Source organism: Mus caroli, unplaced genomic scaffold (genome assembly GCF_978045245.1).
Source record: "Mus caroli unplaced genomic scaffold, Mus_caroli_1 scaffold_20, whole genome shotgun sequence".
Taxonomy (NCBI): Eukaryota; Metazoa; Chordata; class Mammalia; order Rodentia; family Muridae; genus Mus; species Mus caroli.
Genome location: NW_028227275.1, coordinates 24,812,172 through 24,839,735, shown reverse-complemented (window position 1 = coordinate 24,839,735; position 27,564 = coordinate 24,812,172). Strand labels below are relative to the sequence as shown.

The 27,564-nt window shown below is 39.4% G+C and overlaps 1 protein-coding gene and 1 long non-coding RNA gene across 5 annotated transcripts in view; one reads left to right on the top strand and one right to left on the bottom strand.

The window, feature by feature from the left end:
* The window catches only part of Hectd2 (HECT domain E3 ubiquitin protein ligase 2), a 96,646-nt gene that overhangs the window by 29,867 nt on the left and 39,215 nt on the right, over positions 1-27,564 (top strand). For 2 of the 4 annotated variants that reach the window (XM_021151527.2, XM_021151526.2), the window contains exons 1-2: positions 76-319; positions 14,712-14,841. In XM_021151527.2, coding sequence (XP_021007186.1) covers positions 188-319; positions 14,712-14,841 — 262 coding nt within the window. In that variant the 5' untranslated portion in view covers positions 76-187. Of the gene's footprint in view, positions 1-75; positions 320-14,711; positions 14,842-27,564 lie in introns of those variants that run through there. The other 2 variants (XM_085834093.1, XM_029472590.2) reach the window with 1 other exon arrangement.
* LOC110285399 (uncharacterized) lies at positions 19,120-27,503 on the bottom strand. The gene is made up of 3 exons (XR_003835565.1): positions 27,363-27,503; positions 21,967-22,023; positions 19,120-19,185 (listed from the first exon to the last, which is right to left on the bottom strand). It is a non-coding gene; the product is annotated as an uncharacterized LOC110285399 (long non-coding RNA).

Sequence of the window (27,564 nt, the reverse complement as noted above, 5' to 3'; positions counted from 1 at the left end):
GGCGCGCGCACGCGCGGCGGGCGCGCGACGGGCCGCGGGCGCGCGCGGGGGCGGGGGCGGCGCGGCGGCGGCGGTTGGAAGGAGCCCTCTCGCGGCCGCGGCAGCAGCAGCAGCAGCAGCGCCCGCCCCGGCTGCAGTCCGGCCGCCGCTGCCGCCGCCGCCTCGCGCCTCAGCCGCCCGGCCAGACATGAGTGAGGCGGCTCGGGATCTCTCGCCCAGAGCGCCGCCGGCGGTAGCCGCGGCCGCCGCGGAGGAGAAGAAGGGGAAAGAGCCGGAGCGCGAGAAGCTGCCGCCCATCGTGACGGCCGGCGCAGCCGCGGTAGGTGCGGCGGGGGCCGGGGGGCGCCCCGGGCGGTGGGTTGAAGGCGGCCTGGAGAGGGGACGACAGGGAAGTCGCGCCTCGAGGGCAACGGCCACCACTTGGGAACCGCGCCTTCCACGCTCTGGGAGTGGGGTCCGCTGCCTGATGCTGGGTGTTTGCTTGTTTTCGGGGGTCTGGCTCCCGACTTTCTGCGGAGGGTCGGCATCCTCTGTTGGATGAGCATGGGTGCCAGTTGGGCGTCAGGGAGGTTTTCCCTGAGGGGGAGAGCCTGCCCGTGGGCGCCAAGGCAGCGCTTCCCTTCGCTTTTGCGGTCCTTTCTCCCCTCGGGTTGAACAGTCTCAGAGAGGAGTTTCCTCCTAATTCTGACCTTTCCGTTGCTATCCGGGTAGTGGGAGGCAGATGCCTCCCTGGATGCTTTTATTTATTTTTTTTTTCATACGGTACTGACGTGTGATTTGAAGGAGCGAGGCTTTTTCTTCTTTTAAAACTCGGCTATCCAAGCTTAAGCGTGGTAATTTCCCAGCTGGTTTTTGCAAGGGTTAATTTGGAAGGCGCCCTCAGCCTTCAAACTCCATACTGCCAAATGATGTCATGGGACATCATCCCCTCTCTCCCTTCCCCCTGTTTGTACTTAGTGGTTGGGAATCTGGTTGCTTTATGATTAACTTCTGGTTTTGACATTTTTATTTGACATAGTATTTAAATACTTTGGGCAAGTTTGCTTTCATGTATTTAAAGATTATGACTTGTCAACGCATCTGTACGTGACAAAATAGTAAAAGTTTAGGGAATATTATACATTTGAAAATTTTCTACTTGCAATTAGTTTCTAGAAGCCGCCCTCCTAAATGACTAAGAACTCACTAAAATAGCTCACTCTTCTTTATAAAGTATTAGTATCAGAATAATGTTATGATTTGGTAGGTTTCTCAAAAATGTCTGAAGCCTGTAATGACTGGAAATTGTTAAAGACAACTCTTTTATCCTAAGTCAGCGCAGCAAATTGTGGACAGCAATGACACACATTTTAAAAGCATAACTACAACTGATTGGTAAATTGCAGCTGTAGTTAGGAATTACCTTGGGAGATGCTTTGAAGCAATTTGTCATTCACATTGTAGTCTGTTGGTGCACAGGGTTTTCACAGCTTTTTATGTAGGATTTCTTAATGCCAATGTAGTTTGTTTGTTTCAAGTCTGGGTATGTGTCTAGTGTGTGTATACGTGTGAGTATGGGTCTATGTGTATGGAGGTCATATATACATGTGACCTGGTGTTGGTCGTCACCCTACACTTTGGCAGTTTTTTCCTAAGGTGGTTATTAAGAGGGAAAAGGTATCACCTGCTTTTAGAAGCAATGAGTTTAGTTTCTAACAGCTAGTACCTTTCCCCAGATTATTTATATATAATGAAGAATATATTATATATAGCAAATAATGTCTATTATTTATCTATATTATTTACATATAATTTCAGTGGAACTGAAAGAAAGGTTTGGAACTTTCAGAAGCTGATACAGTGTGGCTGGAAGTCTAACATTTGTTCTCTGAAGCACATAGGTCTTAGTAATTTCAAGTTTTTCAGATTTTAAGAAAGTAATCCTTTTAAGTATTACCACATGTAATAACTACAGTGAAGTCCTGGCCAATTTCCTGGCATCAGTACTATCTAGAACTGTAGACAATGTATTGTCTGTTCTGTTCAGTGGAATAAGGTTAAAAAACTTTTACTTGCCTTATGGCATTTCAAGGCATATCCACATTTGTGCTACCAAGTGAATTGCAAAGACACTCTTTTTCAGGATGTGGACTAGTCAAAAAGCCTATAGTTTAAGAATTTTTTAAAAATCTTTGAACATGGAGGATAAAAACAGTTTGGAATAGAAAACTTGGGATTCTGAGGCAGTTTCTGGTGGTGCCTTAAATTTTCTTTTGACATTGATACTGCTGTTGGATTTTTCAATGGGAATTTTAAGAGAAAAATGCAAGTATGTATTGCATATTTTTCAAGAGGATTTTCAGAGCTGAAATTTTGAGGCATCATGATAAAAAGCCTAAGGAAAAAATATGCTGACATCTGAAGATGAGGAAAGCCAGGGTATCTGGGATGACCGGATTCTCCAGTGGAGTGGGGAAGGCTTGATGGAATGTGGTGAAAAGAGAAAGACAGTTTATTGCCTCCTAGTTTATTTCCAGACTCTGTAGGGCTTAAGTAGAACTCAAGGTTTGTTTAGTATCCTAATTGACATCAGGAACTTTGGGGGCCCTTTTAGTGATCCTTCCTTTTTACCCAAATTAGTAGCTCCACCCTTCCAACTTGAGTTTATATTTCAATTCAAGTGGCCCTGTAATCATGTGGGGTTTTTTTTTCCCAGAAAATTACTGTGCCATGGTTATGACGGTGTAGAAACAAGTAAGAGTGACAGCTCACTAAAACAGAGGTCAGATTATGCTGATCCTAATAAGGCCAAAAAATATAAGCTATATTCTGAATATTTAAAGAGGGGTGCCATGATGGGAGAGAGAATGGTAGAAACTGTAAATTCTGATACTACCTCTATGCCAAATTCCATTCAGAAGATTCCTGACACAGGCCTCAAACGAGACTGACTGGAGAGTTACTTTGGTAGGATGTTGGTCCTGACTCACATCCCACCCTAAGACACCAGTTTTCAATTTGATGTACAGTAAAAATCAACTGGGAAGCACTATGACAGCCTAAATGCAAGCTTTTTTTTTGTTGTTGTTGTTGTTTGTTTGTTTTGTTTTTTCGAGACAGGGTTTCTCTGTATAGCCCTAGCTGTCCTGGAACTCACTTTGTAGACCAGGCTGGCCTCGAACTCAGAAATCTGCCTGCCTCTGCCTCCCAAGTGCTGGGACTAAAGGCATGCGCCACCACGCCCGGCCCAAATGCAAGCTTTTTAAATCAGAATTTCTGAGACTGGAGACATATTTTTCTTTTAACTTCTTGATAAAACTAAGAGTGAACACTGATGCTCTAATGTACTGAATTAAAAGCTATGAGCACAGCTCAGCAATCTGTGTTTTAAAACTACATCCTCATCCCAAATCTGTTTAGCAATAGCTGTCAAAGTGATTCTATGAAAGATGGGGGACAGGGGTTAGTGAAAGGAATGGCTGTTTAAGTGTCTCAGTGAGAGATGCTCAAGAGGCCCCAGGTGATGGAAATTAGACATACTGAATTCACTAAGGCTGGCAGACTGAAATGAAGACAAATATGTAAATTAGTGATTTAATACAAATATTAGAAAAACATGGTAAATAAAGGAAAAAATACACAAAGGAGAAGCAGAATTAACTGTGGCAAGTAGGGATGAGTTTTATTGCTTCCTTCAGTATTAAATGAGCTGAATGGGAAAGAGCAGTTCTCAATGGAATGGAATATACCAAGGAATTAAATAGATTCAAAAAAAGATAAATTTTATATAACTAGAGAGGTGAAATCAGTTTAAACTATGTGTGTGCACATGCGTGAGTGTGAATGTACGTGTGTGTACATATGTATTTTGCTGAAGATCAAACTCAGGGCTTTGTGCACATGCATTCTATCACTGAGCTACATTTCCATCCCTAGTTTGGAATTCAAAGGGAAGCTTGCCCTCAAATAGAAGATGAGGAACTGTGTCAAGTAAGCAGTAGAAGCATTTAAGGGAAAACACAAGGTGTATGCAGAGGACAAGAGTGACAAGTTTGTGTTGTGTATGAATGGGCTTGCTGGAACCTCTGGACCACGATGGAGCTACCAGTCACTGAACATATGTCATGCTTAGCTTTGCACTAACTGGGGTAGAAACACAGACAAGGCTTAACCAGAATGTCGCACCTCCGGTGACCTGGGGCTAATGGATAGCAAACACATCAGTATGTCAAAGCCACAGTAATTCTAATGTTCCTAGTTACACAGGACCAGTCCCACTTTAAACAGTGGGGACTGAAAATTCTGAAAACGATTAGGGGAAAGGGAAACTTGGCTTTCTGTTTAATTGGCAAATGTTCAGGGGGGTGGGGGTGTAGTATGTTTTTGTTGGGATGTGTTACATTGTATGTACATGTCTATGGACCAGAGTCCTTACAAAGTTTATACATGGTTCAGAAAAGATGGTTGGTAAAATCTTATTTCTTTTTGTTAAATGATCTCAATAAAAGCCCACTGGAACTCCCCCCTCCCCAGAAAAAGCCACAATAAGCTACAGAAACAGTTTGCAATATGGAGATGATCAGTGTGTGCAGAACCATGAAGAAAGGCCTTGAAGTAAAGGTAATTATTTAAGCTGGCTGGCCATTGAAGGAATGATAGAATCTGAACGAGCAAAAGGAATATGTAAACAGTGGGGAAAATAACTTGAGAGGCCTTAAAGAGAAAAATAAATTAAGTAACAATAAAACAAGCCCAATGGAAACTTGCCGAGGAGTTATGTAAGGATGCGAGAGGGCTGGAGAAGGTTGGACATTTCCACTGTGGTTAATGGGAAGCCTTTGGAATTCCTTGAATAGAGGAACAACATAATGAAGTTGCTGGTAGTGTGTAGTTAAACTGGAGGAAGTAGGAGGAAGAAAGTGAAGGAAGGAGGGTTGTGGTTCACGATTGAGATGGTGAGCACACCCACTGGAGTGCTGACCACAGGATTAACTGTACAGAGTAAAAGAACCCACACAGTGTGGAACCTCGGTGACAGTAATGAAAGATAGAAGGATGAATACAGGGGAAAAAAGACTTAGTTTCAGAAAGGGTTTCTCAGGAGGAAGAAGAAGAGGAAGAGGAGGAAGAGGATGGAAAGGAAAAGAAGGCAGAAAAAGGAGGAAGAGAAGGAAGAAGAAGAGGAAAAGAGGAAGAGGAAGAGGAAGCATATTAAAATAAAACAGTCTAGCCAGTAACATTTTTAAAAAATGTTGTGTGTGTGTGTGTGTGTGTGTGTGTTTACCTAAACTCTGCACAGCTTAGCATTTTGAACAGTCTTATATATGTAACCTTTTGTGCATTTTGTCTATCATATTCTAAATGAGGTGATGTAGGGAGAGAATGAAAAAATAATAGTGAATGTATCTTACATAATTTAATAAACTAAAGATTTTTTAAAATACATATGACCTGACTTAGTGGTCCATGCTTCCAGCCTAGCACTTTTGGGAGATAAAGGTAGACCAGACTCTTGAGCTGTAGGACAGTCAAGACTACATAGTGAGCCAGTCTGTCAGTGAATCAGTCAGTCTATCTGTCTCTCCTCTTTTTCAAAAAAGCATATGTAAATAATATAACTGTTGAGTGCATATTCTGTACTATACATTTTTCATGTGTCATTTAGTCAGTTAATACAATAGAAAGCCACACGACAACCTCATGGATAGAGTATTATCCCATCTTCTGGGACAGATGTGGGAATCAGATTTCTTGTATATTGCCAAAGGGTAAAATGATAGTGAGCTGCAAAGGTTGTTTCAAAATTCTCTCCCCAATTCTGAGCGCTCTCTGGTGGCAAGATGTGGCACACAGAGCCTCTACCTAAAGCAGTAATTCCAATTTGAAAAAGAGGATGTGGTCCAGCAATATATTAATTCAATTTTTTTTCCAAATGTAGGAATATTATGTCAAATAAATATATTCTAGATATATGATCATTTGGTTTTAATGTTATGAATATGTAGTTTTAAGTTCTATATAAAACAAAGCAATCTGATAAAGTAAAAATAACCTCTTAAAGAGAGATTAAAATAGTACTTAAAGAGTTTTCAGTTAAGAAAAGAAGGCTGGTAGCTATATAAATACATATTCTGGATGTCTAATTTTGAGTGGATTATAAAGTCTCTCAACTCTTTTTCTTTTTTTTTCTTTTGGCTGCAAGGCCAGAATGCACATCTGCTCATTCTCCCATTCATGTTTAATTCAGGATTTAGAACACAAATAATTCGACTATATTTAGCAATTGGAGAAAAACATGCTTGTAAATTGTGAACCAGAGAATGCCCCCAAAATGTCAACTGTGAGACCACTTTGCTATTTTTAATTCTTTGTCTATAAAATGAGGAAAACAATACTAATACCTACCTCTCACATAATAGATATGAAATCTAGAATAATGCACATGAAAAAGCTACATCTGTAGTGAGAAATCTATTCCTATTATTTGGGCATTTTTCTTACCAGCCCTCTGTATCAAGTCTCAAGATCTGTATCTGTTGCCTTTACCCATCTATCTCGTTCCAGTCCACACAAAATTAAGGGATACCTTGCAATCTGAACTCTTCAATGTAAGAGTTTAGATGAATTTCTTTTTGAAGAAGAAAAATAACTCCATAGGGGAATATAGCCTAGTGTTATCAAAATTAGCAACTTCTCTGTTGCATTTTAAAATTAACTTGCTTATTTTTAGAGTTGAGAAGAAAAAGATCAACAGTGGATGAATGAGGAAGTGGGTGGAGCTGAGAAGACTCTGGGAAGCTTTGGTTTCTGTTTTTCACCTACTTTTTTCTAGCATTACAGTCGTATGTATGGATTAAATTTTTGTTTTAAAATAGTTTTCTGTCAAAAAGTACACATGGTATGTACTCACTGATAAGTGGATATTAGCCCAAAAGCTCAGAATACCCAAGATACAATTCACAGACCATGTGAAGTTCAAGAGGAAGGAAGACCAAAGTGTGGATACTTAAGTCCTTCTTAGAAGGGGGAACAAAATACCCATGGGAGGAGTTACAGAGACAAAGTGTGGAGCAGAGACTGAAGGATAGGCCATCCAGAGACTGCCCCACCTGGGGATCCATCCCATATATAGTTACCAAACCCAGACACTATTGTGGATGCCAACAAGTGCTTGCTGACAGGATCCTGATTATTGCTGTCTCCTGAGAGGCTCTGCCAGTGCCTGACATATACAGAAGCGGATGCTTGTAGCCGAACATTGGACTAAGCACGGGGTCCCCAATGGAGAAGCTAGAGAAAGGACTGAAGGAGTTGAAGGGGTTTGCAACCCCATAGGAGGAACAACAGTATGAACCAACCAGTACCCCCAGAGCTCCCAGGAACTAAACCACTAAGCAAAGAGTACACATGGCTCTAGCTGCATATGTAGCAGAAGATGGCCTTGTTGATCATCAGTGGGAGGAGAAGCCCTTGGTCCTGTGAAGGCTCAATGCTCCTGTGTAGGGGAATGCCAGGGCAGGGAAGCAGGAGTGGGTGGGTTGGTGAGCAGGGGAAGGGGAGAGCACATAGGGGATAGGGGGTTTTCAGAGGGGAAACCAGGAAAGGGGATAACATTTGAAATGTAAATAAAGAAAATATCTAATAAATTTTTTAAATTAAAGAATAATTGAATTAAAATATTTTTGTGTCTTTTGTTTTATTATTTTATGTGTCTGCATTTGTACACCATTTATGTGCTCGCCTAAGGAGGTGGTAAGCCTCAATGTGGTGGTAGGAATCGATCGAACCTGGGTCTTCAACAAGAACAAGTGCCCTTTGACCATTGAGCCAACTCTCCAGCCCTGGTTAAAATGTTTTATGGTTAGCCTTGTATAAATAACTACTTGTTTTAAGTTGATATCCCAACATTAAGAGAGATCAGTGTGGCACAGTTAAAATATTGTTTAGGGCGGGGGTGGCGTGTAGCCCAATGGTAGAGCACTTTGCTAGCATGCACAAAGTCATGTTCCATCCCCAGTACCAGGAGGGCAGGTGTGCAGATCACAGACTGGAATGAATACATTTGAATGTATGATTTAAATATAAAACTAATAGAAATTTTACTAATTAGGCTGAATTGAAAAAATCATTCTTGAAGTTGTTATAAGAGGTACAATAGTTAATTTGAAGTTAATTCATATGCTTTTATTAAAGAACAACATGATTCTTAATAATTAGATGTAGAATTGTGACCTTATTCTAAAAGGAGTGTTTGGGTCTAGAGAGATGGCTCAGTGGGTAAGAGCACTGACTGCTCTTCCAGAGGACTGGAATTCATTTCCCAGCATCCAAGTCAGATGGCTCACAATTTCCTATGACTCCAGCTGCAGAGGATCTGATGCTCTCTTGTCTTGGAATACTTGCACAAATGTGTACACACCTATGCACAGAGGTACACACAAACCTAAAGCCTAAAAGAAGTATCTTGCTGAAGCTTCAGTGCTTGTGTGTGTGTGTGTGTTCTGAAGTGAATGAATAAAGCTCAGAGAGCCTTACTTTCTGATGGTCAATGAACACTGGAGCTCAGTGCTTCAGGACTGATGGTCACTTATCAGGTGTCTCTAGATTAATTGCATTGTGACCTTTATAGTGGAAAATAATGTTATTTTGGGCTTAGAGTCTTGTTAAGATGAAAGTGAACTACCTTGTGCCAATTAGGCAATAATAAAAGTTATTTTAAAGAATATTATCTTTATTTCTTAGTGTCCTTTAAAAGATATGGTTCATACTAAAATTCTACTTTGTGCTGGTGCTATTTAGCTTAAGAAGAACATTTACAACTTAAGAGTAGCTGACTCCATATTTTAAAGGAAGATTGTAAAATTAGTACTTTGGATCTAGCATCTTAGCTGTGGGAAAAGAACATATTTTTGCCTGGTTTCAAGACCTGAAATAATTCTTTAACAGATTCTAAATGCACTTGAGGTCTTATGTCTCATATGATCCTGACTGGTAACTAGGAGAGTTTATTTTAGAAATTGACAATAATTTAAAACATAAAACACTACTCATTTGACATAATAGCCTTTACTGAATACCTCAGGAAGTCATTTATTCTTTTGTAAAAGTGGTTTTTATACTCATCATAGGTATAGGTAGTCCATCCTGATTCCTTGAGGCTGAAGGTTGGATTTTGTAGACCCTAGAAATTCAATTTAAAATATTTTATTCCAGAGACTGTAAGATGGGGGGAGATGTTACCATATTATAGCAGTGTGTGATGGAACAGAGGCAACTATACCTTTATCAGGTATTGTGTATGTTAGAGTGTAAACAGAAATGTCTATCTTCTAAAGCAGTTTTGGAGGATGGAGGATAATCAAAGTAAATTGTACTAAAATTTTGTGTACAACAGAAATTGGCACTTAATGAAAACTGAATACCCCTCCTCTGGTGTATAAAAGAAAAATATGATTTAAGAAATTAGAAATTTGACTCAGATACTGTTCCTCAGTAAATTTTGAAAGTGGTAATTCAAATATTCAATGAAAATAAGCTTGAATATATATGATTACATGTTATTACAAGTGGAACAGGTATTGTAAATATTTTTGTATTTAACTTTTTAAGATTATTTAATATTATAATCTTACATATTACCTACATATTTTTATGATTTTTATGATCAGAAATTTATGGAGGCCCTTATGTGTTAGCAAAATGCAATTTAGTGTAGTTACTACATAACACTTTGCTGCTGCTTGAAATACTGAACTTTCTAATAAATTCCTGGGCAATCTCTGCCCAGGGAATGAATTCTATTACTTAGTGTGCTAGCTTGAAGTGTTCTTAGTGTATTTTTCTCTCAATGAGCTGTTAAAGTTCAGTTCCCTGCCCCTCCAGCTCCCAGGTCTTTGTGCTTCACTCTGTAACAGCTGGTTGAGTATCCTCCTACTGTCTATTCTTCAACACACACAGCCCACTGTTTGCAGGCTGGCCGTGTTCCAAGATTTCATCTCTAGTAGTCAACTGTAGAACTCCAGTTAAGAAGACTGAACACCCTGCAAGTCAGTTGTAGTCTTAAGTTTAAGAAGGTGTAATATTCTTTAACTTTCCCGTCTCCATCCTCCCCACCCCCCAGCCCCTAACTTTAGCCAAGTTTATTGGCAGTTCTTGTCACTGCCTTCATTCTCTAGCTTCCCATTCATTTGTCAGTTCATTCAGGTGATTTCTGCCATGCCATTCCATTGAATCTGTTTGAAGATTTTGTAATCATTGGGATAGACACATTCTCTATTATTTCATATTCTTGAGTTTTTATAACTTTCTTAGTTTTCTTTTTCTTTTAAATTATCTTGTGTGTTTTATGCATGCATGAATGTCTGTGCACCATGTGTTTGCCTGGTATTCATGGAGGCCAGAAGAGAGTGTCAGATCCCTTGAAACTGGGGTTACATACAGATGGTTGTAAGCTGCCACGTGGGTTTTGGGAATCAATGCTGGGTCTTTGGAAGAGCAATCAGTGCTCTTAACTACTGAATCATGTCTCTAGCCCTCCCACTTCGTTTTTAATACACTGCTTTCTTCTGGATTTTCCTACTTTCATCACTTATTCTTTACTTCCTATAGTATCTCACATACAGTTTTACCCTTGTATTGTTCATTGCTGTATACAAAGCCCCATTAGAAAACGCCAATTAATTTATCATATAAAACATGTTTGTTAGTGAGCCTTGGCTCCTTGTCTAGTTACTCACAAACTGTATATGTGTCTAAATCATCCTAAGATGTTCTTCCAATAAGCCCTCTGACTTAGAGTGAGGTGCCAAGATGTTTTTTGAAATTTGAAACATTTTACATTGTCTATTTCTCGCATAACTTATTCGACAGTTTCTTCATCCTCACTGTGCATCAGACTTAGGCTGGAAGTACTGCTTTCCATTTTGTCCTTGGCTAGCCAGGCTGTTTCAACTATATCAGCTCAGGTTTCATTTCTTGGAATTGGATTGATTTAGCTTCCAACACTATGTTTCTCTCTTTAGCAGTTGCATAGCAATTTAACTAAATTATTTTAGTATTATTTCAAAATCTCACAAGTGAACTAAACAGTGTTCCTAGAGGCTTTGTTTTTATTAAGACAGGATAATAAAGGAAGGGAGAAGGGAAAACACCCGGAAGTCTTCCCCAAATTGTTAGGATATTGGAAGTCTGCCTCTATGAAGGCTACTATAGCTAGAGATTCTGTGATGTAGTGATTTACAGGTATAGACTTGATACTCATTAGAGTGGAATTTTTAACTGTTTCTCATGGTCTGTGAACTTGAGAATGAATGGCATTTCAGGTTCCTCATCTGTACAGTGAAGTGTAGGTATTGTTCTAGTTTGCTTTGCTGTTGCTATGATAAACTCCATAGACAAGGTGGGAGAGGAAAAGGTTTGTTATATCTTATAGCCCATCATCAGTGCAAACCAGTTAGGAACATAGACAGGAAGGAACCTGGAGCAGAAACTATGGAGGAGCTGTCTTACTGGCTTGTTCCCAGGCTCATGTTCAGCTCTTTTCCTTGAACAGCTCACTCCCACCTGCCTAGGGATAGTACTCCTCACAGTAGGCTGAGCCCTCCTGCATTAATTAGCAATCAAGGAAATGCATCATAGATGTGCTCACAGACCAGTCTGATGGAGGCAGTACTTCAGCTGAAGTTCTCTTTTCCACATGTGTCAAGTTGGCAACCAAGAGTAGCCACCACAAGTACCTGTATCATAAGAACGTTTTAATATAGTAAAATATCAAATATAGTAGAAGGGGTATACAGCCACTCAACAAGTGATCTGTTCAAGTATGTTTTTATAACAAGTAATTTGAGTAATTCTTCTTTGTAGTTCTAACCTTTAATATGTATGATTCTGAGACTTCTGATTCCTTTCCCATATCTATTAAAGCCTATATTTTCAGTTACATAATGAAGTGTAGATTTTTGATGTCTGTGTTCTTGGGTGTAGAAGCAGCCCTGCCATTCCTGCTACACTTCCTCATTTGTTCTCCATGTTAGTTTGTAAGAAAAGGTCTCCCCTCACCACTTAGCTACACTGGCCAATTACCTGGGTGTCTGGATACAAACCCCAGTTCTCCTGCCTATGCATCAAACACTTTACCAACTGAGGCATCTTCTCAGTCCAGATATGTTGAACTTTTATAAATAGTGTTCTCTTCACTAAATCTAACACAGAAATATTAACTTGGGATTCACTAAGCAGCAAAAACAAATAACATTAGCAAAGTCAATGAGCAGCCAAAGATATTGCATATAAGAAAATTGCATCTGTGTACTTGTGGAGATATATTCTTCAGATTCTCATGTCTGATTTCATTTTGGGCAAAGCCTGTGTGCATGTGTGTACATTTTTTGTGTGTTTGGATACACATGTGTGTACAAGTTCAAGTGTGTACATGTATGCACATGTATACTCATGCAGTGGATGTCAGTGGACAACTTTCAAGGCATTTTCTACACTTCAGGGTCTCTCTCAACTGATCTGGAGTTTGGCCAGCAAATTCCAGAGACCTGCCTGTGTCCACCTCCTCAATGCTAGGATTAAAAGCCTGTACTACCATGAGAATCAAATTTAAGTCTACTGTATGGCTGAGCCATCTCCATAGCCCAGCCAGCACCCTTCTGTTACTTGTCAGCTTCCGACTTTTATGACTCTCAAGTGACTCCACTGTCCTTACCTGTGAAATAGGAATTAAATGATTTCCAAAAGTCACTTAAATCCAGACACTTTTAAATACTATGTGTATAGTATCTGGAATTCATTTTCTTTAGGCCCTTTTAATACTAATAACCTTTTTTAAAAAAGATTTATTTATTTTATACTTATGAGTACACTGTAGCTGTCTTCCGACACCAAAAGAGGGCGTCGGATCCCATTACAGATGGTTGTGAGCCACTATGTGGTTGCTGGGAATTGAACTCAGGATCTCTGGAAGAGCAGTCAGTGCTCTTTAAACTTCTGAGCCATCTCTCCAGCCCTCAATACTAATAACCTTTTAAAAAGAAAAACACAAGTAGATTTAGGGCCTGTGCACAAGTTATGTCAAGCCCTGTAATGAGTAAGGACTCTAGTGCGGCATAATGGACCAATCTAAGGACAGTTACTTTCTCTGGAGTAGTTTAGATACATTGTAAGATTTAACAAAAGTGATTGGCTTTACAGAAAAGTAAAACATGGAACAGAGTTGTTATGAGTTGTTGTTTCAGTTACACAGCCCAATTCCAGTGTATAAAAGCTCTAAAAGGTTTTACTATTGTTAGTGTATATAGCTTGTGGGTCAGGAGTGGGTCTGCTTTATATAATCTATCACTCTAGACCCAAGCTCATGAACAATCCAGAGCCTCAGCTCTTAGCATCTGGCATTGTTAGAGTGCTGGAGAACAGCAAGAGCTGGGATTTTCCCCACCAGTCTTAAATGTGTCATCACTCCTTTCCAGAACTTATAGATGTGATTTCTGCTTCTAGCCTATCAGAGTTAATCAGATGACTCTGTAAAAGGGAAGCAAATATGGAGAGAACACACGAATATTTGGTGAGCAAAAATATATCTGCTATATTATGTATGAGTTGTTTCTAAAAGAGTAAATGGAATCAATCTGGTGACTAAATAAAGAAGTGAAAAAGAACCTCTTCTTTTACTATGAAAGTAAACTACCATTAGGTTAAAAAGAGATGTTGGGCTGGAGAGATGCCTCACTGGGTGAAGGTGCTTGCTATGGAGATTGATGACCTGAGTTCAGTCACTAGGATCTACATGTGCAGAAGAGCGCAGCTTCTCTGAGGTTACCCTCTGACCTCCACCTGTGCAGCATGGCACACATTTACATGGGCATGTGTACGTGCACGTGTACACACAGTGTGAGTTAAGTAAGTTAACTACTTTTCTCACGATTCTGGGAACTGAAAAGTGGGGCATGTGGTGTAGATCGATGATCTTAGCATTGGAGAGGCTGAGACAGGTCAAGGCCACGCTAAGCTACAGAGCAAGTTTAGGCCACCAGGGATGTAAAGAGGCCTTGTCTCAAGATCTGGAACATCAGGTCAAAAGAATCCAAGAACTAAGAAAAGGCCTGAAGTCAGCACTGAGCTTACTTCTTACTTTGTTTTTTATAAATTATATTTTATTTTTACAAAATACAGATTAATTAAATGTTTTAGGAATTTTTGGAGTTGTTGAGATGGAAAATATGTTAATGGATAGCTTCTTTAGCATGTTCTATGGTCTATACCTAAGGATCCCTATATGGTTAGAAATCCTGGTGTACCTACAATTTAATTATAATGCTTTGGAAAAAAGCAACACTCAATGATTTGTCATTTTATATGAATTTTTAAATCAAATCACTGTAAAGACTTTAGTAAATCAACTTATAACTCTTAAATTATTAGAATTTATAGTTTTAGTGATCATAAAAGCAGTATTATTTAAATATTTAATTAAAGTGGTTAATATTGGTGGACTATATACTATGTACAAGAAATGGTGTTAATTATTTTATGAGTAGACCTTGTTAAACTCATAATAACTGTGAAGTAGGTATATTGTTGCCATCACCTTTGCAAACCTCACCGGCATATAAGTAGTCAGATGATTGCTGCGGCTCTCTATGCTTATGATGATTTGGTCAGTTGCATGTACGACAGTTTCATCGTCTTTCTGACATGAAATCTAAATCTTTAAAACACTTTGTCTTTAGGGCTTGGACAGAGGATCCAAAGGCCAGATTTCCACCTTCAGCAGCTTTGTCTCGACTGTCACCCAGAAGAAGGAAGCCGCTGAGAACAGAAACTCACCTACACACCTTGCTCTCCCTAACATCAGGAATGGTAATAGTCTGTGTGTCTTGGCTAAAAGTCTAGTATAGTATTAAACTACCTAAAATGTACTTTAATTATTTAGCGTTTGTGAATAAGTTTATTACAAAAGAGCAATAAACTATGTAAATATTTAGTGTTTCTTTGTATAGCTTATTTTATCATAGAAAATATAGATTGCTTATGTTTCTTCAGGATAGCTTTCCCTGTGAAGACACAAATCTTTGAAGTTTGGAATGCCCTCATACTCTAGCCAAACAACTTATGTGATGACTTAGTCTTACAAAATCTTTCTTTATAGAAATGCATACTAGGGCTGGTGAGATGGCTCAGTGGGTAAGAGCACCCGACTGCTCTTCTGAAGGTCCAGAGTTCAACTCCCGGCAACCACATGGTGGCTCACAACCATCCGTAACGAGATCTGGCGCCCTCTTCTGGAGTGTCTGAAGACAGCTACAGTGTACTTATATATAATAAATAAATAAATCTTTAAAAAAAAAAAAAGAAATGCATACTAACGTTAGACCTACTGTACAGTTTTAGAGGTTAGATCCCTAGAACTTTATTTCTGAACCTCTATCTTCAATAACGTCTTTCTTCCTTTGATTTATTTATACCTACACCCACACATATTTGTTCCAACATATATATTGATTTCTACTTGGACATGTCAACTGAATAACGAAACTTATTTATATAGTTGAGAAGACTGGATAATGACACTTATTTATATAGTTTAGAAGACCATTTCATTGCACCCTCACAGTAGTCAAAATCTCATCATATTTATCTTCCGTTGCTGCATAATGAATTGTCACAATGTCGTGGCTTTAAAAGTGCACTCAGGTATTAACTCACAGTTCTTTAGGTCAGAAGTCAGGGTGGATGTTGCTAGGTTCTCTACTTAGACCCCCTGCAAGGTTGGAATCAAGACGTTGGTTGGGCTGGACTCTACACAAATATTCTTTTCCAACCTCCTTTTCCTCCTCCTCCTGGCAAAATTGATTTTTGTTGATATGCCAACACCTTTCCTGACTGTCATATAGACATATACAGTTCCTTCCCACATGTCTTCTTACTGGTTCTTAATAATATCAAAGCTATTCTTTCAAGGCCAGTAGCAGGGTTCTTTTCTTGATTTATTTTTTTCTTTTTGCTTCTTTCTCCTTTTTTAAAAAAAAGGATTTATTTATTTATTTATTTATTTTATGTAAATGAATACACTGTAGCTGTACTGATGGTTGTGAGACATCATGTGGTTGCTGGAAATTTGAATTCAGGTCCTCTGCTTGCTCCAGTCTAAAGATTTATTTATTCTTATCTAAGTACACTGTAGCTGACTTCAGACACATCAGAAGAGGGTGTCATATCTCATTACAGATGGTTGTAAGTCGCCATGTGGTTGCTGGGATTTGAACTCAGGACCTTTGGAAGAGCAGTCAGTGCTCTTAACCACTGAGCCATCTCTCCAGCCCCTTCTTTCTCTTTTTTAAAATCATTATTCTTTAATCATTTTTTTACAGTCCAGTCATTATCCCCCTCTTGGTCTGCCCTCCGACAGTTTCTCATCCCATTTTTCCTCCCTCCTCCCCACTCCCCATTTCCAAGAGGGTGTCCCCACCCCCAACCTCTACCCTGCTCCACCAGACCTCCCCACTCCCTGGGGCCTCAAGTCTCTCAAGCATTAGCTGCTTTTTCCCCTCATTGAGGCCAGACCAGGCAGTCCTCAGCTGTATATGTGTCGGGGGCCTCATATCAGCTAGTGTATACTGCCTGGTTTTGAGATCTTGTGTGTGTGTGTGGCAGGGGGGGTCCAGATTACATGAGACTGCTGGTCTTCCTGTGGGGCCTGCCCCCTTCTTCAGCTTCTTCCAGCCTTTCCCTAATTCAACCATAGGGGTCTCTTGGCTTCTGTCCGTTGGTTAGATATAAATATCTGCATCTGACTCTTTAAGCTGCTTATTGGAGCTCTCAAACAGAGGGTGGCAGGTGGGGTGGTAGGCATCCATAAGCACATTATAGCATTTTTAATAGTGTCAGGCCTTGGAGCCTCCCCTTGAGCTGGACCCCAATTTTGGTCTCCATTTTTGTCCCTGCAGTTCTTTTAGACAGGAACAATTCTGGGTCAGAGTTTTTGACTGTGGGATGGCAACCTCAACCCTCCACTTGATACCTATCTTTCTGCTGGAGGTAGACTCTACAAGTTCCCTCTCCCTACTGTAGGGCATTTCATCTAAGGTCCCTCCCTTTGAGTCCTGAGCGTCTCTCACCTCCCAGATCTCTGGTACATTCTAGAGGGTCCCTCCACCTCCTGCCTCCCATGGTTGCCTGTTTCCATTTTTCTGCTGGCCCTCAGGGCTTCAGTCCTCCTCCCCCAATAGCTGATGATGTTCCCCCTTCCCCTCCCTGTCTTCTCTCCCACCCAGAAGGCATGTTAACCTTCTTGAGTTCTTCAGCTTTGCCTTTTGCAGCCAGTGTAAGATCCACTTGTAAGAGATTTGTGTAATTGGTTTTGTCTACCTGGATTGTCTATTTGTTTTAAGGTCACATCTACAGGTTCCTGGTTTAGGAGTGTTAACATTTAAGGAGATACAGAGACCAAGCACAACAGAGAGCTGTAAACTTATGGAGTATGACAAAGTCAGAGTGTGGTGGATAGCAGTAACCTTTGTTTCATTTTTTTGTGCATGCCTGTCCCTTGCTTTCTCTCTCTCTCTTTTTTTGGGGGAGGGGTTGTTTTTTTTGAGACAGGGTTTCTCTGTGTAGCCCTGGTTGTCCTGGAACTCACTTTGTAGACCAGGCTGGCCCCAAACTCAGAAATCCGCCTGCCTCTGCCTCCGGAGTGCTGGGATTAAAGGCGTGGGCCACCACGCCCGGCTTGTCCCTTGCTTTCTTATCAGTACAGATACTTTGATTTGTGAACTTGGCTTGTCAGCTCATGTGCCTATAGGTTTTCAAATACATTTTTTACTCTAATTATGTTCCAACTAGCTAAATTTCCACCTCTTGCCTTTTTTTTTTCTCATAAGAGCCAGTCTTGTGGAATCTGGACTTAACACCAAACTCACTCAACTTGGAGTTTTTGCATACATCACTCTACTTGAACAGTTGAGCAGACTTTTTTACCTTAATAGAACTCCAGTCTAGACGTCTGGCTGTTCTGTCTGGATACCACCTTAGTTCTGGTATGCTCACATGTCACGGGTGCTACAGAAAGAACGCTTTTATTGAATGGGAATTAGACTGAGTCTTTATGTAGGCGTGCATATAATTCCTTGGGTTTTTTGAGAAGTCTTTCTCACTTGTCAATTAAGATTATTTCTTCAGAAGTTTATAATTCTTAGCAATTGTTATAATTTTCTTCTTATGGCCAGGCATTCTCTTAACAGCTTATCTCCCATATGATCTCCAAGTGGAGTTAGAGAAGCTGTGGCAGCCCAGTGTGGGTTCCCCCAGTGTGGGTTCCCTAACAGCTGAGGGATCCATTCCTCCCTGGAGATCGCATGGCTAGGTAAGCCTGTCAAGTTGGCTGTCTTTTGAAAAAGCTGAGAAGTGTAGGCGTTTTACCTACTATAGCAGCTGCTAGGGATGATGCAGCATCTTCAAAAAAGAAAGAAAGAAAGAAAGAAAGAAAGAAAGAAAGAAAGAAAGAAAGAAAGAAAGAAAGAAAGGAAAAGGCCTAGAAGGTAAGTAAAGTAGGAGTAGAATTGTGTGGGTAAAACAACTTAACTTTCCTTCCTTCCTTCTTTCTCTTTCTCTTTTTGTATTTTTCTTTCCCCCTTTTAGACTTACCTAAAACATTTTTTTAAAAACTTCACAAAATACCTTTAAAAGAAGCAAAGCAGTTCTTCCGTAAGCCTTTTGAGATGTCTCTGTTTTGTTGGTAATTCAAGAAAGAGTGGATATGAACTCCCATTTTCCCTAGAAGCCAGTATTTGATTCCAAGCTCAGCTGATATTATGAGTTTATTCTTAGCAGAGCCTTGGTGTGGCCTGAACTCTGCAGTTCTTACTTGAGGAATACATGTCACTCTGAAACAGCCAAAGGGAAGAAAGGTTGTCTGAACTCGATGGTTAGGTCTGCATGAAAGGCCTGTGATGTATTTGCAGGTAAAGCAGTGCAGTTTCCATTTAAGAGCACTGTGAACGGCAGACAGAAATAGGTGGTTAGAGGAAACCTGGGGCAGGGGTTGCTGTTTGGGGTGAGTAAAGGACTTGCCACTTGAGGATTTTTACTTTGGAAGTATCTCTAAGGCCTCAACCCTGGTCTTCAGCTTTCCTGGACTAAATCTCTAAGATCTTCTAAGCCAGTCAGTGCCTTCATTATTTTCTTAACTATTCCTGAAGAAAAGTGCATCTGAAAAAAAAAATATTTTGCTGTATTAGTTCACTTATCTTTTTTACTACTGTCTGCTCCTAAAATGTTTCTTTTGGAGAGGGGACAAGCTATTGTTTTAGATCAGAATAACTTTCTGAATAGCACATTTATATGATTCAAAAGTGGGCTCACTTTAAGCCACCCTAAAGAGATGGTAAAATAATTATCCATTTAATGAGTTAGTGAACTTCTCCATCCTAGAATTCCTACCCCCAGAGCAGGCACTGTCTTACCAGAGCCACAGACATGCAGCTTAGAAGTCTGTCTGCTTTTCTGAACTACTTGGAAAACAGTTTTCTCTTTTATTCCTTCTCTTTTCTGAGCCTGCTCTCCTGACTCATTGGGCTTCCCCAGCACGTTGACTTCACTCCTCTACACCTTCGCCTCCCAGCCACATGACTGCCTACCACCATGCAGCCGACCTTCCTGCCACCCAAACTCAAAGAGCTCAGCTGTTTTCCTTTTCCTCTCCAGTCTGCCTCTGGGCAACTGCTGAAGTTTATAGTTTGTCTGTCTGGGGCTTTTCTGTTAAACACTAATAGAATTGTTCCAGAGCTTAGAAAACACAGCTAAGAATTAGTAGCTTCCTATGTGTCACTGTCACATTGTTTTCCATCTCCTGTATTCTATTGTGTAAATAGGAACATAGGTATTTTCTCAGGCTGCAGAGATGGCTCAGCGGTTAAGAGCACTGACTGCTCTTCCAGAGGTCCTGAGTCAATTCCCAGCCACCACATGGGGGCTCACAACCATCTGTAATGGGATCCAATGCCCTCTTCTGGTGTGTCTGAGGACAGCTTTAGTGCACACACATATATTAAATAAGTAATTCTTTTTAAAAAATTAATATATATATATTCTCATACATACATATTTTTTCCTACATGTACATCATCCAGCACCTTGGATTGTTATTTTTAGCTGTCTTATTTGAGGTATCTTTCTTGTTCTTTATAATTATATTCCATTATATTAGACTTATATGTTTATTCAGACCTCATTAAAAAGAATGAGTTGTGTCCATCCTTTTTTAAAGAGCAGAAACAGTACCACAACAAGTGACTTTATATATATATTCCATTTTGTTCATCTGCAAAGTGTTTGTAAGATATTCCTGGAAGTGTAACTGTCAGATCTGAGCATGCATATATTTCTAGGTTTCTTGAGTTTCCAATCCAGGCATCTCTAGGGCCTAGCATCTGTGTTTTATGTAGTCTGTAATTGTTAAGTGATTTTCTGAGTAAAGAAAGGAGTAGGAGATAAATCTTCTGTGCTGGCTTGTTTGCCCTAGTAAGATACCTCATCCTTCTCTGGTCTTTAATTCTGTAGGAAACATCTAGTATGAAACATCTAGTTCATTAAAGATGAGCTTCTACAGAAATAACTTGTATTTTTAATGCAAAGAACACTTCAGTCATGCTTAAGAGTTTTACATACACTTCACTGCACTTGGTAAAAAGTCCATCTCCCCAACCCAGTGAATGTGTTACTTTTTTTGGCTCAGATGGCTAAAGTTCTGTGAATCATAGGGTTCCCTCCTCTTTTTCCTTTCTCCCTCCTTCAGCTTTCTTTTTGCTAAATGTTCAGAAAAGTCCTCTTACAGGCAGTGATGTAAACACCACCTGTCATAACTAATGTTCTCTGGTCTTTCCTGGCTTCTGCTTCACGCTACAACTGAAGTAGTCAAAAACAGCACAAGAGCTGAACTGAGTTAGGGAACCTTTAAATTGTTCCATTATGCCTTGCATGGTGCTCACGCTGTCAGCTGACTGCCTACACCTCTGTGCACTCTTAACCATCTAACCCTCATAGGGCTTTGTTTTATGGTCACAAAATGGGGCAGTTATGACTAATGAACTATAAACGTCTTCTGTACCTAAGTTTTATAAGTAATAGCTAAGATAGAATTTGTCAGTATAATGATTTTGATTGATCGTTGAAGGATGTTTCTGGTTTTGCTAGGGTGATATTTTGGATACATTTACAGTTTATTAGCGCCTGTTTCTCATAGGTGTGCCTTCTGCTACTTGACTTCATTCATGGTCAAAGATTGGCCATTGTTCAATATTGGAAAAATACTCAATAAAAGTCTCGCAAACCGAATCCAAGAACACATCAAAATGATCATCCATCATGATCAAGTAGGCTTCATCCCAGGGATGCAGGGGTGGGTGGTTCAATATACAGAAACCCATCAATGTAATCCACTATATAAACAAACTCAAAAAAAACCCCAAACCCCACATGATTATTTCATTAAATGCCGAGAAAGCATTTGACAAAATTCAGCACCCTTTCATGTTAAAAGTCTTAGAAAGATCAGGAATTCAAGGCCCATACCTAAACATAGTAAAAACAATATGCAGCAAACCAGTAGCCAACATCAAACTAAATGGAGAGAAACTTAAATCAATCCCACTAAAATCAGGGACTAGACAAGGCTGCCCACTCTCTCCCTATCTATTCAATATAGTACTCAAAGTTCTAGCTAGAGCAATTAGACAACAAAAGGAGGTCAAAGGGGTACAAACTGGAAAGGAAGAAGTCAAAATATCACTATTTGCAGATGATATGATTCTATACTTAAGTGACCCTAAAAATTCCACCAGAGAACTCCTAAAGCTGATAAATAACTCAGCAAAGTGGCTGGACATGAAATTAACTCAAATCAGTAGCCTTCCTCTACTCAAAGGATAAACAGGCTGAGAAAGAAATTAGGGAAAACACACACACACAATAGTCACAAATAATATTACATACCTTAGTGTAACTCGAACCAAGCAGGTGAAAGATCTATATGACAAGAACTTCAAGTCTCTGAAGAAAGAAATCGAAAAAACTCTCAGAAGATGGAAAGATCTCACATGCTCATGGATTGTAAAGGTTAATATAGTAAAAATGGCTATCTTGCCGAAAGCAATCTACAGATTCAGTGCAATCCCCACCAACATTCCAACTCAATTCTTCACCAAGGTAGAAAGAGCAATTTGCACATTCATTTGGAATAACAAAAAAGCCAGGGTAGTGAAGACTATTCTCAACAATAAAAGAACCATCCCTGACCTCAAGCTGTATTACAGAGCAATAGTGATAAAAACTGCATGGTATTGGTACAGAAACAGGCAGGAAGATCAGTGGAATAGAACTGAAGACCTTTTACATTGTTTTGTCTTTGGGGGAATATCTTTAAATTCTTTCTTTTCTCCCCTGACCCTGTCTCCCTTTTTCTCCCTCCCACCACCAAGGATTGAATGTAGGGTTTTGAGTATAAGAGGCATGCACTATACAGAATCTAGCCAAGTTGTCTAGACTAACCCCAAATTTATGATATTTCTCCTTCAACTTCCTGACTAGCTGGGATTATAGGCATGTAATTTTTGTAGCCGTGTCTTTAGTTATTAAGACTTCTTTGACACACCCTGCATATTTCTTTTACAGAACTTTCTTATGTCATGATTTTTTTTAATCCATCAGAAGAAAAACCGATAGCTTTCTAAGATAGGTTTCCACCCTGCCTTCTTTCATGGATTTTAAAGTCAAGTTTTATTTGTCTTTGTTTTTGTCTTTTCCACATTGGAGACTTTCGATCAGAAATTTATATTTAGTTTTCTGCCTATCATTTGCCCTAAGGAAAAAAATAATTGAAATCTGAGGCCTGGGTAAGGTTATTAGACTTAAGCTTTATCATAAGATGATATGGGTAGGCTTCTGTTTAGGGACGTTTGATTAATTAACATCATTATTTCTTTTAATAACGATGCCAGATTCTCCAAGAAAGCTGTAATCGTCTCTTGTGGTGTGGGGGTAGGGAGACCTTATGAAGTGAAGCTGAATTGAGTGATTTAGTAGGAAAATGGAAATGAAAGTGGTCTCTTGATAATTTTTAGAATTTAGCATTTAGCATTTTCTTCCCGTATTCTCGCTGCTCTTATCACCTCAGATAACGTTTCTCCCAGGCCAAAGTGCCAATTGTATTCTCTCCAAAGAATGTAAATTCCTGGATTTCCACTGGAGTAGGAATGGAGAGGCATTGTGACCCTGTGACAAAGAGAGACCAACTAGGGATCTAGTCTTCAGCTTGTCTTCAGTTTTCACTTTAGTTTCTATGACCTCCCTATTTAAATAGCCATGTCCAGATTTCCTCTCCTTCAGGAATTCAGTAGTGTAAATGAAGTTCCATTTCATCTTACTTCATTGAGCCTTCGTGTTTAGCTGTCATGAATCTAAGTCAGTGTTTACACATTCTTTTTAATTTTGAGGCTATATAGCCTTTTGAATCTGCAGGTTATGTCATAAAAATAAGAAAACTTTTTGTTGAAGTTTTAATGGAATTTTGAGAGGAATTAAAAGTCTTCTCAACTGACCATTTATCTTCAAAAGCATCCATTTGTTCTTTTGTGTTTTTTAAATTTATTGTGTATATATCTAAATGTATGTAAATATTGTATATATGTATAAACCTATCACATACATGCAAGCTCCCAGAGCCTCATCATATCCCTTGAACCATGCCAAGAAGTTGTGATTGCCAGGTGTGGTTGTTGGGAACCACACCCAGGTCTTCTGCAAGGGCAGCAAGCTTTCCTTAACTGCTGAGCCATCCCTTCAGCCCCTTTATTTGTTTAAGAGATGAGACATAAAATTCTGAGAGATGACTTGATTTTCCCAATGTTACATTTTCCATTATTTATTTGTATTATAACAACCACCTCAAAATTTAGTAGTTATTGGAAGGGAATCTTTTTTTTTTCTCCTGAACATCATCTGAGGTGGCTTGAAAAATGGGGACCTAGAGTTACCTCTGAGAGCTTGCTGAACATTTATGTGTCTGGAGTCTTAGACTGTAGATGGGGCTGGGACTAGGTACCTACCTACCTGTGGCCTTTTTAATGTGGCTTCCTAACTTCTGTACAGCATAATGACTGAATTACAAACTGAATATCCCCAAGGAGGAAGCCAAACAAGACTTGCATGGCTTTTTATAATCAAGTCATGACTTGTACTAAGTTTTATTATCAGGGATTCATTAAGGCTGGCCCATATTCAAAAGGATTGCAACTAGACTCCTTCTTTTGATTGAAGAAATATCAAAGAACTTATGGGCATATTAAAAAACCACCATATATGTGGATATAATATGTAGATCGAGGAAAAGAAGATAGGGCTTTTGATTCTTCCAAAACTGTCTGTAGAGCATGTTGTAGAGCAGGACCCCAGACCTGAAAGGAGGCTTTTAGATAACATGCACATTTTACTTTTCTTTGCTACTCTACAGCAGGTCACGATATTAATCACACTGCTGAGAGATTTTTTTATATTTGATTGTTTTCTAAGTCCTGTCTACTTTGTTTTTGAATTGTTGTTGGAACCGAAAATAAGACAAGAGTCTTGTGACCTCAGTTTCTTCAAAACACAGAACTGTTGTTGAAATGTGTTTTCATGCTCCTTCTAGGTGTAGCAGATAAGAGTGAGTTTACTTCAGCTGTTGTTACTCATATGCCTGTCTTGGTTAGGGTTTCTATTGCTGTGAAGGGACCCATGACATGGCAACTCTTACAAAGGAAAACATTTCATTGGAGTTGGCTTACAGCTCAGAGGTTTAATCCATTTTCATTATGGCAGAAAGTGTGGTGGCCACACAGGCAGTCATGGCACTAGAGAAGTAGCTAGTAGTTCTTCATCTGGATCAGCAGGCAACAGGAAGAGGGTGAGACACTAGGCGTGGCTTGAGCATCTTGAGCCTCATTGCCTACCCCAGAGACACACTTCCTCCATCAAGGCCACACCTCCTAATAGTGCCATTCCCTACGAGGGCCATTTTCATTTGAACCACCAGAACCTCTATGAAAAAGAACATTTTGGCCTGTCTTTGTGGTTGTGTACTTTACTTGGGTGACTCGTCTTAACCCTCAGAGTATAATTGTCTGATGTTCTGTATAGAGTTGCCTATTCATGAAACTGTAGACCCCCTCATTTTAGGCCACATTTTCCCAGGTTCCCACCAACTAGAGCAGTAACAGATATTTACAATGTGAAAAATTCCAAAGAGCTGATAGTGTGAGCAAAGGAAGGTAAGTACTCCTGGTCAAGCAGCCCTTACACCCCCAGGTTGGCCTTTCAAGTTCTCTGCAGCCTTAGGAATGACTGACCATTTCAATAATTTTATATCAAAGCTAATGTTCTAGGAGCCTCAGTGACTAAGGTTAACTGAGTAACTCAACAAGCAGTAGATTAAGTTCCTGATTTTCAAGCTGGGGCTTTCCCATTATTCATGAGACCTAGGGGATGATGTTTTGCAGTTGTGCATTAAAGCAACCACTCTGTCTGTCAGGACTTCCGTGTCAGCAGCACAGAGACCTAGGTTGCTTCTCTTGAACAATCTACATAGATACTTTTGATTATCTCTGAGCTACTGTTACTATATTCAACAGCTATGCAGGAAGAGTCTTTATATAACCAACCGAAGTTGCAGTTGCAGAAGTTGCAGAAAGCTACATATGCCATTTTTCAACCAGAGTCAATCCATAAATAGTGAGATGGCAAAATTTTGCTAATAATCTCACTCCTTTATACATAACAATATTACAGTCTACACGCATTTTAATATACTACCTACCAGCCCTCATCATGCTTGTATTCTTTTTACATTGGCTTCAAGTGTCTTACTTAATGTTTCTAAGCAACAAGCTAAAATAGGCAGCAGTTTATTAAAAGGAAGGAAAATTATTACTGCTTATCAATTTAGTATGGTGTGTTCCAAGTATTGACTGAATGAAACCTAAATGGCATGTTTTCACAAATGTATTTTTGCTTTTTTATACTGTAGTACAATATCCTCATATATTGCAGTTGCATATGTCAGAACGAAGATTTTCCTGTTTTATTTATGATATTGATATGAGGTTTAATTAATCACCATACTTATTGGTTCTCTCATTTGAGTTGAACTTTAATAAAAGCCATCTGTGAGAAAAGGCAGAAAACCACTCTCTAGAAACAATGCTTTGATATTTAGGGACATAAGAGCAGCTGTGAGCTGTTATTTTTCTTCCCTTAATAGCTGAATGTCACATCCTGTAATTTGGCTTCCATTCACTGATATGAGCAAAGGATTCTGAGACTTCATTAACATGCATGTTAACATTCTGTAGTTTTCATCAGTCACATTACCTTTGGAACTAAAAATAGAACCTGCTGTTGGCCTCTGGTGCTACCTCACTGGACATCCTCCCAGCCTCAGCGTTACTGTCTCTCTTATATAAGACTCTCCTACTCTCAGCCTCTGCCAAAACCAAGTTCTCTTACTAACTTGTATTTCACTGTTCTACCTCAGCATGGTATTAATAAAAGTGAGTGGGTATAAAAATGTGCATGCATATAAGCTTAATTTGTGAATAAGCTGATTTATATTTGAATGAGTCTGTTTGTGTTTAATAGAGGGTGTTTATAGCCAGATTGGGAAAAGTGTGTGGGAAGGGATAGGAAAGGGTAATTCTAGTGAAGAACAAGGAAAGATGGAAGAGTCACAAAAGATCATTGTAAAACATGTCCCTCACTATTAATAAAAATGTTTAAACATAAGAAATTATTTTTGGAAATATTTAATTTTACTTGATAATAAATTAAGTCTTAATCAAATCTTTGTTTATAGTACAAACTGCTAGATCTTTAATATTTGCATAGTTAATGAGAGGTATAAAATAATTATAGAAACTTAGAAATGTAATAATCTATAGACTGTGTTTTCAGAATCACTGCCTTCTCACCTCACATCACTGAATAAATAGAACATCACATAGTACATCCCTAGACAAGCAACATCAGCGTCACCTAGGAGCATGTTAGAAATGAATTTATGTCTTGCCCCCACCGGCTTCACCCAGACCCTAAGGAGGGCTCAGCCATCAGTGTTTCAAGCTTGTAAAACATGAAAGCCATACTCTATGACATATGAAAATTTGAAAATTCAACTATCTTCTAACAGGAAAATTTTATTTTAAAATACACTGTGTTAGCTAGTTTTCTTATAACCGGAACAAAATACCTGAGAAAATCAACTTAAGGGAAAGGAAGATTCAATTTGAGTTACTGTCTTAATCCATTATTACTTAGCCCCATTATACACGGGACAAATACAGACAAGTAGGGTTGCTCACCTCAAGGCTGCTGGAAGGTGAGAGAGACAATGGTCTGGTGATAAGATAAACCCTTCAAAGGCACACTTCAGTAAGTAACTGGTGGTTTGAATGAGAATGGCCCTCCTAGGCTCATAGATTTGAATGCCTGGTCACCAGGGAGTAGCACTGTTGGAAAGGATTAGGAGGAGTGGCATTGTTGGATGAAGTATGTCAATGCAGG